This window comes from Dicentrarchus labrax, unplaced genomic scaffold (genome assembly GCF_905237075.1).
Source record: "Dicentrarchus labrax unplaced genomic scaffold, dlabrax2021, whole genome shotgun sequence".
Taxonomy (NCBI): domain Eukaryota; kingdom Metazoa; phylum Chordata; class Actinopteri; family Moronidae; genus Dicentrarchus; species Dicentrarchus labrax.
This window is the reverse complement of record NW_026136707.1, coordinates 7968131-7982998: the sequence shown is the minus strand read 5'-3', so window position 1 is coordinate 7982998 and position 14868 is coordinate 7968131. Positions and strand designations below refer to the sequence as shown.

Genomic DNA, 14868 nt, shown 5'->3' with positions numbered 1-14868 from the left:
GCCACAGCGGCCTGGGCCCTTTGCTGCATGTCATGCCCTCTCTCTGCCCTTCTGTTCCTGTCTCTCTCCAAATCTCTTTGTCAAATAAGGCAAAATGCCAATATTACAAAAAAGAAATTCTGATCTGGTTGATTGGCAACACCTGTGGTTGGCTCCTCAAAAAATAACAACATAAGAGCGACTTTGTTTATGGAGTCAGGCAGTAATTGGCCTTTATCCATCATTCTGTGCGCAACCATGATCTCATTTTATGCTGCACACGGCAGTTGGCAAACAGTAGGGCACAGTGAAAGGAGCTGGTTACCTTGCTGAGAAGTTGGAGGTGTGTAGCCTGCAGTTCTTCATCTAACTGCTCACTGTGGCTGTTTCTTCTTGTGACATTACTCCTTGCAATATTTCAAACTGATCAGCTTTCATAAAGGGACGAAAACTACAGTTGTCTTGTTTTGTAGACATATATTTGAGATGAATAACAACACGTTGCATTTCCTGTGACTACTTAATAATAAAAGCTTTTTTTTCAGGAATGTCGCCCCAACACCCAGTTTGCAATACAGCTAATACATGGGCCATAGGTGGGCCATAGGGATTACTCTTACTTACTAAGCCTATTTATACCAAGTAACTGATAAGTCCAACTGTTATGTAGCTAACCAACCAACAAAGCTAAGGTTAGGGTTACCTGACCTGTTTAGACTGAAGATATGAATAGAATACAGTCGATAATATCTGACATGACATTTGATTAAAATGCTCTGTAATGATGTCAAATTGAATGCATTTCAATAACATTTAGCAAAAATACACAATAGCATAGCTCAAATTACAAAAATGTAACATTTACAAAGGATTACAGCACGTAAGTTTAATATACCACTTGGCTATTATTTCTAGATGTAATGTTACAGTTACTAGCTTAGGGTAGTCAGTGTTAATGGTGCCACCCCAAGCAGTAAATGGTGCAACCCAATCCTGAGGCCGATTTCATGAGGTTATAGCCCATTGCTTGAAAGTAACTGATGGGCATCTTGTGACTGATTTTTGTGTATCCTCTATCGATCACTGAACAGAGAGCCCATCCATCCACAACACCCCTGCAGAGGTTAGTCGGAGCTGATTCAGACCCTGGAGCATGTAGGGATTCATTGTCTTGTTCAGGGACAATCCAGCAAGGTGGAAGCTGGAGTCTTGAACATTTGCCTTCTGGTTTAACGCAGAATGCCCTCTCTAGGCCACACATTACACCTTCACCTGAGGACTTGGACAAGTTGTCTCCACTATAGATTTTTCTACCCTCCTCCAGCATAGCTCCAGTGTTGGACTGAATCAAAACAAGAGTAGATAGACTTCTTATATAAGCCTGCTGGCAACAACAAAGTATGCTTATAAAGATCTCATTGCACTGCCAAATACAAATTTGGGGAAGTCACAAGACCGTATTTTAGACAGATTGGAATTCATTCTTTTTCTTATTAAAGCTAAATATTGTTATCAAGCAGTTGTGCACCAAATTATTAGACTGGTTTCAAGATAACAGGCTTGATTTATATTAGTAATATATTCAATCTTTTTTCAGCTAGTGTTGACAAGAAATAGTTGATTGCATGTTTGATGCACTGTTATTCAAAAACATCTATTATGAGAAAGCTTGACAGCTTATTTCAAGAATAAGTTCATGAACTATGCCAATTCACATTTTGTGGGTAAAGCATAAAAATAAAGAAAAGAGTATCCTGACTACCAAAAACTTCTATCACTCCCAAATAGATTGACAGGTCTTTTAATACAGGGTCTAACAGTGGACAACAACTGAATCCAAGTTATTAATGTTTGCTGATGCTGTTAAGGTTTGTTTACATCAATGTGAGGAAAATTCAAGCCATGTGAAGTGATGCAAAGACCTCTCTGTGGTGTTGTTTATAGAGCCTTAAAACTAAATGGTGCATTCTGCCAAGGTTGGTCTGAGTAACTGGAATAAATTATACATAAATAATATTTTTATACATGCTATTATTTTTAATAATGCTTAGTCAATAATAACACTCTAACATAACTGTCATTTGTTCAAATCAAATCTGTCCATGAGGCCAGTTTTTAACATGTTGTCTTGCTATTGTGCCGGTCTCTGTGCACAAGTCCCACAGCTTTTAACTCTGCTTTCAGCAGAAAATTCTCAGAGGCCTTTCTGACAACCTCTTCTAACACTACCCCTGAGCCTCAGTTCCACCCCAAAGAGGTTGTTCGCCATTTTAACACCTCTTCTTTGAGTATACATTCTTGATGCTGTTGCTACTTTTGAGGGCAAAACATAGAAAAAATATTACAAATGTACAATATAATGACTGTTCAATTTCTTTCAAATTAGGAGGAATTTGTACTGTTTGCCAAAATCTCATCACATGTTATGATCTCTAAATCGTCATCTCTGGTATGTTGTTGTTTGGGAATTTGCTGAAATGACTGCTTAAGATTTTTCTTGAGAGAACATTCTCATTCTTTAATTCTAGTTGAACCTTCAATCGATAAATCCCTTAATCAGAAAACAAGTCTCAAACAGTTGATCCTGTGAACTATGCCTGTCTCTTAAGTGCTTGTACAGTACTTTGGGCCAAATTGTATGAAATAATTTTAGGAATACAGAACACTAAGACTGAATGTGGCCTTAATTTAGCAGCAGATACAAGCACAATGCTCCATTTTCATTCTTTAAAAATGTTGTGGCCTTCAATCGTCCTTGTTCTTTGCTTCAGTCTGGGGCAGATGGGGCATGATGCTGCAACAATATTTTGGCTTTGGTTTTAAAAATACAACATTCCCAAATTCAGCCGCTCAGCCAGCAGCAGCCCTCTCCTGGTGGTCTCCTATTGTCCTCTCTGAGCTCTTTTCCCACATGGAGTCAATTTGGAGGGCAATCTCTAAGATGATTTGGCATTCTCAGGACAACATCCCCATGTTACAGTAAAAGACATATGCAGCCTGACTTTTTCCAAAATTAAACTCTCTTTTCACAGATTTGCGAAAAGTCATTAATTCATCCTTGTTTAGATTATGTAAACCCTTTTTCATCGGTCTAAGATGATATTACACCAACCATTGAGTCTTCAGACTGGTTGCATCTTAGCTTTAGAACTGATTTGGAAATCAAGGTGAAATGAAAAATTTAATTTTAACCCTTAAAGATTACATCCTCAGTTATCCCTATTTAACAAATAAAAAAATCAATTTCTTTGTATTTTTATATCAAACTCCAATAATTTTCTCTTCCCGTAAAACAAAATGTGTGGCCTTCTGTCGGAGTGGAGTTGGAGTGTTTCTGGGGTGCCGGACCTCACTGATTTTTGTATAAGAACACACTGTTATCACATCAAACTCACAACTTTATTCGTAACTTGGGTGAAACTGAATCATTTTTAATGGAGGAAATATTGTCTGGTTCTCCCTCTGTTGTCCTCCTAATTGCTGCTGTAGCTACTGCTGGCAATAAAAACACCTCAGTACTTTCTTCCTTGTTGTCAAACTTTCCTCCATTGACATTGGATGCTGCATTCAGTCCCGGTCTGGATGTGCTTTCCACTGGTAGCTCTCAGTCCTGGCAGAGTCAGCTAATAGGACCGCTATAGCTGCTGGACCTGGGGGACGTAACACATAGCACTATTGGCTACCGCAACAAGTCCCTCCCTAACTGCTTTTTTTTTTTACAGGAAATATGTACTAAATGTGCAGAAGTAAACAGCTCTCTGATTTCCATTTCACCTAGATTTTAAAAATATAATAATCGGTTTTAAGGATAAGCCAAAAAGTATGTGTCTGTGGAGCCTATTTACATAAAAAAAAAAAAAAAAGATATGTGCAATTGTTTTGACACTGTCTTTTTAATTGTTGTCTTGCTTTTGATATTAGCAGTATAGTGATTATTAAATGTAGAGTGGCTGCAGTAGCTGCCTCGTTCGCGAGGCACAATATCAAACTCTACCCTTCCATATTGTTGAATTAATCATTTCTATGAACAATTGAATTTTGGAGATATAGCAGTTTCACTTTGCAGCTTGGCGGGAAAGTGAGAACTGCTGAATCCTCATAAGCACACAAGGACATTAGTACCCTGGAGCCTTGCCTGGGTGGGTCTGTCTGTTAGCAGTTAGCAGTGTCCCCAGCCAGCCTTTAGCTCCAAGGGCGGTCTCTACACCGATATCACTGGGCCAAGTAAGCAAGAACCTGCTCCCAGATGCTTGAGTGGATGAATAATGACACTGTAACACAGCTTCTCTCCCTCTCTCTGATAATGAGGAACAGAAGAGCAGACCCTCCCCGAGGCACAGCACCTGGACTGGACTGCCTTCCTGTCTACCTCAACCTCTATGATTCTCAGGAGATAGGCAGGCAAGAGTGAGACTTTGGCCATATGCCAGACTCTCTGTCTCAGTTACACTCAATCACACTCAGTTTGGTTTAATTGTAAATTATGAAACATCTTATAAAGTTACTGGACCATGTTTGAGCTCATCAGACCCCTAAAAATGTTTACAAAAACAATTTTTGAGCATTTTTGTGTCAGGCAGCTTTAAATATATGCTGCCCAGCTTCCCCCCTCCACAACTATTTCTCTCTCTTTTCCTCTACTTCTCACTTCTTTCCCTGCAGAGAAGCTTTGCCAAGTGGAGTCAATTAAAACTGTACATCTAAGTGAGAAATGTCTGTTTGAATGTGCGTGTAGGTGCGTATGGTTTCATAACTGCGCTGTGTGCTTCTTTGTGTAAATGTGTGAATTTGTGGTATTTTCAAATGTATGTGTGTGAATGTGTGTCTGTGTATTTGGGTGTGCAAATGTGAGTGTAGAGGCGGGGGCTCCCCTGGGGCCTGGCAGTATGGCGCTGTAGTGCTGCAGACTTCTCTTGTGAAAACGCCTCCAATGGGACTGGGACAGCTGTGGCCAACCTATACCGCTTCATGGGCCATAACAAGCCTTATGACACACACACACACAAACACATATATACACACACACACACACATACACATTACCTATTACTCCAATCCTGGCAACTCTGTCTGGCTGTCTATCCTTGTTTTGTCTGTCTGTCAGGAACTATCTCTTTCTGTGTGTGTGTGTGTGTGTGTGTGTGTGTGTGTCTCTCTCTCTCGCTCACTCTCTCTCACATACACATACACAGAAACAATTCTCTCTCTCTCTTTCTCATGCAGTCTCTAGCACAAGCGATGCTTCACAACATATGTGAAGGTAAATTTTTTTTCTCCCCTTTTTTTCATTCATACGGCCCACTCTTTCTGCCTCCCACGCAGCAACTTGGTGTCCTGGTCAAGCACGACTGCCAAGAGGGGTTGTCTGCATGTGTGAAAGAAGTTACGTTTTAATTCTAAGGAAGAGGTCACTTCGTTGTATTTTCATGAAAAACAAATCTATCTTTATGGTTATATCCACACAAATGCAACAACAGAGACAGTCTTTCTTTTAATTTCATTTATTTAACAGTCACCAGATGATGAGATACATTCTCTTAAAAAAGAAATAGACAACAAAACTGTTATTATTATTTTGAGATTTTAAAAACTATTATACAATATTCTTAATATATAGATTTTGTACAAAATAAAAGTCAGTAAAAGGGGCAAAGGGAGAGTGACATCTTAAAAAACAGAGAAAAAAAGAGGAAGGGGATAGGAGTTGACTCAAACAACTACCACATTTAGGAGCGACAAAGACCAATCTCTTTCATAAATAAATATATGAAAATTAGACATCATATATAGCTCTCTTTCCAATAGCAGGACATTGCTAAATGTCTGTAGCATAGGTTATAGCGTAACTGCTTTGTGAGGCCCATTTGCCCAAAATTCCACGCATTTTCCACACGGAAATTAACTGGAACCAGCGCAGCTAAAGGCCCTGAAATAAAGGTATTTACCTCAATAATGGGTCTGATAGTCTGTGCCATGCTTGACCTTTGGCTGTAATAATAACCCCAACCCCACCCGTACCCCCTCTCATTTCCTTTGTGTGAACTTGGTACAGACCAAGCACAGAGAGTCTCATTGAGGGAACTAGAGAATAGGGTTGTCCTCTTTTTTTCTCTCCCAAGGCCAGTGAGAAACAAGCTTCAGACTCCCCCACTCACAAACACAGAGACAGTTGAGCAGAGCACATGTGGGAGGGATGCACAGTATTGGAGCACAGGAAGGTCATACTGCACAGCCAACATCATTTTACCATTGAATACCATCCTTACACTATGGATATTTCAGCGCTGTCCTCCTTGGTCCTTAGAATTTCAACAATACAACAACAACTACAAGACAACAGAATAAACACACAAAAGGTGGATGTGGATGGCTCTGGGGCATTACAACCCTGTTTGACATAGACTCATGCCAATCAGATTGGCTGATTGTTTTCTCCTTAAATCACTCCCTTTGCACCTGTTTGAGTATTTGAAGCTCAGGGCATAAGCACTGAAAACATGGGAACAGTGGGACACAAAATACAGATAATGGAGATGATTTACAATACAAATACACTACCTGTTTTCAGACATACACACCCAAAAAGCATGGAAACTGAGGCTGATGATTGATCCCACTGCAACAACAGACTTTTGTTCTATCTTTGTCTCCATTTTTTGTACCCTCTGTGAGCAGGCAAGAGGACAGTGACATTGGCCCTTCTCAGAGCAGGACAGCAGGCAGAGTGACTTGGCGTTAATCACAGTTTTGTCTCGCTTTCTTGGCACATTAAGTTGGAGAGGCGAGCAGCGGCCCGGGCGGTCGGGGTGAGAGATGGGAGGACAACGCGTTAGATTCTCAATAATGACGCATCGGCACCGCATCACTTTGGAGATTAAAAGCAAGATGCTGAATTTCAATCAAGCCACATTAATGGCTTGGTGTGAGGAATGGTCACTTTGTCTCCACTGGCAGGCAGAGAGAGAGAGACTTAGAGAAGGAGAGAGAGAGAGAAACTGGCACGAGAACCCCAGGTGAGACAAGGTGATACGGCATTTTAATTCAACAAATTGCTTGCTAGCCAGTAATGATAGAATCCATTTAACGATGTAGTGACAATTTTCTCTAACCAAAGGCAAAAGGGCATTAACAAAATGTTATATCCAAGAGAAAAGCCAAAGTGCCAAGGACTTAATGCATGAAGCTGTAAACAACAGGACTGATGAAAGATAATTAATTGGCTCTGATGAGCATGTGAATGTCATTATCATTGAAATGTTAAACTGGTTTCAGATCAGCATTTTATTTAAATGTATTTTATAAATACATTCAAACCAGTGTCAAATCAGTTAAATTTAATGGTATTGTATTAATTTATATTTTAAATCTGGTAAGGTGAGTGATAAGAAACAGATGATGTCTAAGGTTTTGAATATGAAAACTTAAGGAAGTAATCACTAAGCAACTGAGGATTTTCTTCAAAAACAATTACTGTCCCCACCACTGACAATGACAGCATATAAGAAAATGAGTCTAATTTTACCAAGATCTTACACTTTATCAACAGAACTTGTGATTTCCTCATTTGTTGCCATAAAGTACTGCAGTCACCTTACAAAACATGCCAAGCTCTGCCTGAGCTGCTCTGTGAACACATTGCACTGCAAGATGTGACCCACTTGCAATAAAGTGCATTGAGAGTTCAGTTCTCATGGTAGATGAGAAGCGATGTTGGGCAAGCACAGCTGAGAGATTGTCATCACAGTATAGCTGATATGAAGAAAAACCTAATGTGACATGAACTAGATTTCTCGAGGGGAAAGGAAATCAAAAGAGGATAGGGTGACAGAATAAGTGTCAAGACAAGAAAGAGAGATGGGAGTGTTGGTCCTATAGGCTCTGTGTGAAGTCAGGAATGTCACAGTTGAGCACAGTGCTTCATGGGTAGGGTAGTTCTTTCAGAGGAGGATGTGTTGTCCTAGACTTCAGCCAGGCACCCAGCTCTGGTTGCTATGGGCTTGCTGTGGACCGGCCAGACCGCTCATTCCCATCCCCATACCCATGGTCACACCCATGCCCATACCCATGCCAATGCCCACCCCTTGGGCTAGGGAGCAGTCAAAGTTAAAGTCCATTTCCTCCCCAGAGTCCATAATGTCATGGAGGAGGATGGACTCCACATCGCAGTCCAAGCTACCGTGGAACATGTCAATGTCCAGGTCAGCAGGTAGTCTCTCATGGGGGTGAGGTTGGTGATAGCCATGGTAGTTGCTACCAACACTACCATTCCCCATCCCCTGGCCATGGTGGTATGGTCCGTTAGTCATGCCTTGGTGTTGTGGGTCAGGATAATGGTTATGACGGGGGTGTGGGTGTGGGGCAGTGGCCACATGGCAGGAGTCCTGGGGCATGCCAAGCATACCTGCTGGGTTTGGGGGAAGGGTGGTGGAGGCTGGGAGGTGGGCATGTGATGGGGGGCTGTATAGATAGGGAGCTTTGTGGTTGTATGTGTGCAGCTGATTGCTGTTGCCACGTGGGGTCAGGGCCGCAGCCCGGGGCGGTGTGTGGTTATGGCTCTGGCTGAGGTTGTGACCGTTGTGAGCGAGGCTGTGAGGTGAGTTGTGGTTGTGGTTGGTTACATTGTTGTGAGTATGAGTATGGCTATGAGTTCTGTTATGGCTATGAGCTGAGCTGTGACTATGAGGTCCATTGTGGCTGTGGCCATTGTGGTGGCCGGGGTGGTGGCTGTGATGGTTGGAGCCAACTCCATTACTAGCTTGACCCATCATAGGATGGCTTTCCCTCTCCTGTCCCAGCATCATGTCCTTGGAACAGTATTGTTGCCCAGCTGGACCACCTGTAAGCAGGCTCTGCAGGGCATTGGTGCTGGAGTATGCCCGCATGGTTCCAGAGAAACTGGCTGGCTTGTTCTCCTGAATGGTCTGCATGGGTGAATGGTGGCACAGCATCCCCATGCCTGTTGCACCATAGACGCCTGCACCATAGGGACTCTGTCCCTTCACTCCAGAACTGTAGTGGTAGACAGGGGTTTGGTGCTTATGTCTGCCAACAGCCGGATGCTGCTGGTGTTGCTGCTGTGGTGGGTGATGGTGATGATAACTGTCCTCCATCAGCTGTTCATCCAGACTGATGGCACCTGTCAGGTTAGCCAGCTGAGGCAGCTGCTCCAAGGGAGGACAGCGATTCCCTGCCCCCATAGATGGAGAGCGGGCACTGGTCGGAGAGGGGTAGAGGTGGGGAGAGGTGGAACAGGACAGACCACCCTCCTCTGGTTCCTCTGGCTCTCCCTCTGCGAGGATGGGTGACAGGCGTCCACTCAGGGTAGAGGCTGACGAACTAGCCCTGGAATGGAGATCTGTCCAAGCGTCAAACTCTCCATCTGTCCCAGATGCACCTCCAGATCCTGGGAGGCCTTTCCGTGGTGGGCTGCCATGGTCGGGGGAGCCCTGGAGCCCCACCACAGCAGAAGCTGCTCCTATCCCAGGACGGCCAACCCTCTTGCCTCTGATGCGGCCTTTGCTTTTTAAGTATTTGGTGCTGTTGTCCATGGAGACTGCTCGCCGGCGGGGGGCCTTGCCCATCTTCCCTCCATCTGGGTTCAGCATCCACCAAGAACTCTTCCCTGTTCCCTCATTCTGCACCCTGATAAAACGTGTGTGGAGGGATAGGTTATGTCGGATGGAGTTCTGTGGAGAGATGAGAGAGACACTTTATATTAGTAAAATCTTCCAGAGGAAAGTAAGATTTTTTTGACATCAAACATAAAAATCAACAATGCAGAGAAGCCTAATCAAAACCAGCTGTCACAACTGCTTATAAATCATTAGGTCTATACATGCTGAGTCATAGAAAGAATTTGCCAAATTATGAGGTCGCTTCCATTTCTATTATTAGACAAAACACACAGAGGTAGATACACAACCCTCCATGCAATCAGTGTCAACTCAAGTCAGAAAATTCATATTCAAAAACACAAACATGTTCGAAGGACAGCTACAGCTGGCACGGAGCAAGACCCTGTCAGCCTCAACCACCCTGAAACGACCTAAGACTTGAGACACTCTCCTTACGTACGTCAATCCTCCCACTTGCATTTCCATCAATCCATCTGTCCTCCTCTACTTCTCCTTTCAGCCAGGCTGATGTAAGCTGCTGTGGTTGGGCGTACTGTATGTTTGAAGTCGGTGCCAGTCTGGCTTAGTGCCAGCCCTGTCTCTTTCGCTCTCGTAGCTTGAATGTGGGAATGTATCGCAAGACTGAGCCGGGAGCAAGGAAGGCTAATGGATGTATCCCACCCTCCGATATCTACCTTCACTGCCTATCTCCCTTTCCCTCCCTTGTTCTGTCTTTATCACCATCCCTCTTTCTCTTTTGTCACTGAGTACTACATTTTCTGACTTGATTTTCCTTTTTCTTATTTCACACACTTCTCTGCACACAACAGTCATTTTCCACTTCTGCTTTCAATCTCCATGCCTTCAATTATACAGTGTGTCACAAATTACTTTCCCATTATCCTCGACACCGGCATGTACAGTCACTGACTCAGTAATTCATAGGATATAGTTTTAAACTGTTTATTATCATTTACATCTTAAGGGCTGCTGGATGCTGAAGGTCCCTGATGTGCAACAGAGTCTGTCATTGCAATTCTGCTCTTTGTTGTGCGTGAGGCATTTTGACGCTCAAGCAGGAAAATATCAAATCAAAAGCACCTCCTGTGGTTTAGGAATATACTGGTACAATAGATTGTTTCAGATTGAGGGGTACTCACACTTCCACCATCTCCATTATGTTGCAGATTATTTGTATGCACACTGAATTGCACGGCAGGGAAACAAATAAATCAAATTGCGGCAGAGAACAGATAAATGGGAGGCGAACTGAATTCAGGTGATCTGTGAATGCCTCCTTGGGTTATCTCGCTGTGACACCTCCGGCATTGGGTAACCATGGCAACCGAGTAAACGTGCAACGGCAGAACTATATCATATTGTGGTGAGAGTCAAGAGAGTGAGAGGGAGAGATGGAGGGAGAGTGGGGGATGGGGGAAAGGATGCTAGAGGAGGCAGTTGTTTGATGCTGCTGCTCCAACACTAAACAGCCTTTCATCTCGGCAGTGCAGGTCCGCAGGGGATGCCCGCTCCCTGCTTCTGACGGCTTCTCTACGTGCCGCGCCAACTCCCTGTCTCACCCTGGCTGGATCATCCACCTATCATACCACTCCAAATCATCTCCATCAAGTCCTGTGCATGCCTGAATTAAAACATATGTAAGCTTTCATGCCATTCCACCACGGCCGGTTGAAAATGGGGCATCTTTCAGAGAGCTGAACCACTTCATGCTGCAACTCTGTGTGACCTGTCTGATTCAAATCGCGATTTATCCCTGTATGAGGGAAGAGCAGCCCCATTGAACTTGGAGGGATTTGTCATCATCCCAAACCCTCTTTATCTGATGAATCCACCTGCTAGAGAGATTTGAGAGATTTCGGACAGTGGCCAGCCATGGCATCATGATCATCATCATCACTAGCTGCTTGCTTCCTGTCGTGTAGTTTTCCACCACATGTTTTTCTCTGTCATCCTGTTTGTGTGTGCGTTTTAGAATCTAAGAATAGCTTAGGTTGCAGGTGGTTCCACTGTGGGTGTGGTTCTGTCCGCCTCCTGTTCCCTGAGTCTGAGTCAGGGGCAATTTGGCCAGCCTATGGCCCTCACGCCCCCAAAACAAGCAGTCACTGGTAATCCCCCTCCATCCCCGAGTAATCCCAGACAATCCTGGGCTAATCCCAAGTTGATTCAGGGGCACTCCCAGCTGGGTGTCTCACACAGAGCCATGCCAGGTCACCACGGACACAGCGGGCAGCCCAGATATGCTATGATCCAATAGTAATACAGCATAAAGAAGGTTTGAGATGTGTGAAATAGGGACAATGTAAAACCCTTATAGGATGTAGTGTTAAACTATTCCTCATGTTTGTATGTGTGCATTTTAGTGGATGATTTCTGAGGCAGTGAGCTGATGTTAACCGTATGCCTCCATTGAATCAACTACCTTTACACTGTGTTCTGTCCTTGAGGGTTGGCTTTGCCACATTTTTACCCCTACGGGTTGAATAGAATAAAATTGAAAACTTTATTATGTATTAAATATTCATAAAATGGAAATTCTCTTTCAGCCCCCTGGCTTGCTGAGGCAGACGGATGAAGCCCACAGAAACATACAATGACAGAGAGGAACACACACATCACACGCCTGGGTCCAGGAAGCTGCTTCCTATTCAAATCATACCCCTTTAATACAATGGGCCTAGTGGAGAGGGCTCTAAATAATGAATGAACCAGTGGCTGGGCCTATACAGAGAGATGCACTGCCTTGTCCCATAATACTGAAAAGAACAGACAGAGTCATAAGTAGTTGTCTGACTTCTTTGTTTCGCTATCAGGGACTTCCATACTCATCAGTCTCCAAATACAACTAAATCAGGCTGAAAGGGGTTAATCTGGCCATAAAGTAAAAGAAGATAAGGGTAATAGTTTATGGACCAGTCAAAGCCAATTAAGGTGAACAAAGTTGTCTTAGTTGCAAGAAATAAGCTTGGGTTCAACTCTCATTAAGGCCTAAAAATCCTGATAGCTGATTTAGATATTTAGACAATAGATAACAAGCCGCTGCATAGTCTTCCTTGTCCTCACATTAAAAGCTTAGGCCCTTTTCTAACAAATCTGACATGTTGACACTTCTTTTGACAACACACAGGTGAACTAAGCAGTAAAAGGTTTTTTACTGGCTCAAGGAAGGAACTGAGTTCAAACCAAACAGACAGATATTTCTTGTGTGAATCTGTTCTTTAAGATTAATGCTCAATATTTGTTGATTAGCAGAAACAGGTTCCTGGTATTCATCCATAATAACTTCTTTAAGAACCATTCATTTGGCTCTTGGAAATCTTACGATGTAAATCAATTGTTTTCCCTCCCTTCTTCCATGCAAACACAGTTTGATTCAGGGACTGGAGAGGCCTATTTGGTGCTGGTAATCAATGAAGTTTAATGTCTTTCAATGCTGAGGCTTAGCAGACATCAAGGTCTGACTAACTACACCATCCACTTGTATTATGAGGCCAATATGGGTGCGCAATATACCGTATTCCCACTTTACGCACAACAATGTATAACTGCCACAGGCTTGTGAGTTTAGTGAGTGTGCCCACTTGCCCAAATTGGCTGGGTGCCCAATGAGTCCCTCTGTTGCCACTCCCAAGATGTCAGCCATGCATTAGCATTGGGAATAGATGTAGTATGTGGGTAGGGGTTGTTATGTTGGGCCTGATGGTTCATCTGGGATAACCTGACTGACTGGCATGGGGGCAGCTGTGCTGGAAGGGTACAGCAGGAGGTCGAGGGGCTTGGGGGTTAGGGGTGGGAATATAGAGGTACCACAAGGGGCCCCTTCAAGCCACACAAAGGGGTGCCCTCAAAATGCCCCCCACTCATCCCATCCCCCTCCATTAGGCCTCCATCAGAACCCACTCAGGATTTTTCCCGCTCACACACCCACACACATGGTCGCACACAGAGGGGCGAGGAAACAGGTCAAACAGTTTATAAGACCCATCTTGTGGCGAATGTGCACTCATTCAAACAGAACTGAGTGAGGAACTAAGGAGTGTGAGTGGGGTCTGGGAACCAGCAAAAAGAAACCACTCACCCGATTCAAACAACCTCAAGGGTGAAGCAGTGTGGTGCGCTTGCCCAGCTAAGAACACAGCAGCTGTTCTTGTAGTGGCACCGGGTAAAGCCGTTTGCCACACTCGACTGGTATTACCAAACCATTTCATGCAGAATGGAGCCATTATGTATTGTCAAAGGGTACCCCTCTATGGTGCACATTCATTTGATAAGCCTAAATCAAGGGGGAGTAACAGAAGCACTAACTGTGTTTATTGTGATGCTGTTTTTGCCTGTGCAGAAGGCAGGAGGGATCAGGGGGAGGGGAGGTTTCAACACAAGCAGTTTTGTTCAGCACAGGAATGAGTTTTGTCAGCTAAGCCTGTCTCCAGGCTATTGGTGGAAATTAGCGCCGGCTAAATATTCGCTTTCCATGATTGATGTCACGGCTCGCGTTGTCCCTTTGAAGGGAAATAAAGAATTTAGAGCCATGTGGATTAATAGGGACAGGGTAGGGGGAATTTTATGTGTCTGAGGGGGACTTGAAGAGGGACTGAAGGGCCTAATGGCTGCACAGATATGGCACAATGGAGCTGAGACGATATGGTGTATCAGAGAGTGAGAGAAGACAAGTGAGACTATGACAGTGAGTACAAGGAAGAAAATTGGAAATTGTTTGTGTGTGTATGTGTGTGAGAGAGACAGGGAGGGAGAGTGAGAGTGTGTGCGAGAGAGAAAGAGAGAGATGTAGCTATTTGCCTGAGAAGCCCGGAGTCAGATGATTAAAATCCCTTTAGGAGGCTTCTTTAAGAGAGACAGATGGGCAGACAGGCCTGTTTTTGGAATGCAATCAAATTGAAAAGATTAAAAAGGAGTCTCTTTTATTAGGAGGTGAGAAACAGTTACTTCTCTGCCACATGCCATCATCGCCTCCACAGCAGTGGTCACGACTGCATTGGCATGCAAGGCACATTACAGCCCTTGTTGGGGAAGAAATAAACCTGGGATTAGGAATTGCATCTATCTCGGTGTATCACTGTGGGGTCTCTGAGGATTGGCAGCAGTTTTAATTTCTTACAGGAAAAAGGCAAAAACTTCAGGCTTTCATTTCTTATAGGATCTTTACAGAAAAGGCAAGAGTGAGCCTGAGTAACTCAAGGACTTTTCACCAATAGCTAAACTATTACAGACAGAACGTTTCACTTAATCTCAACGACAA

General features: G+C 43.7%; 1 protein-coding gene across 1 annotated transcript in view; it reads right to left on the bottom strand.

Moving 5' to 3' along the window:
* Positions 1-5464: 5464 nt before the first annotated feature.
* Positions 5465-14868, bottom strand: part of LOC127367226 (forkhead box protein O3-like) — a 30804-nt gene continuing 21400 nt past the window's right edge. The window contains exon 2 of the mRNA XM_051406908.1: positions 5465-9665. Within this exon, the coding sequence (XP_051262868.1) occupies positions 7944-9665 (1722 nt within the window). The 3' untranslated portion in view covers positions 5465-7943. The remainder of the gene's footprint in view (positions 9666-14868) is intronic.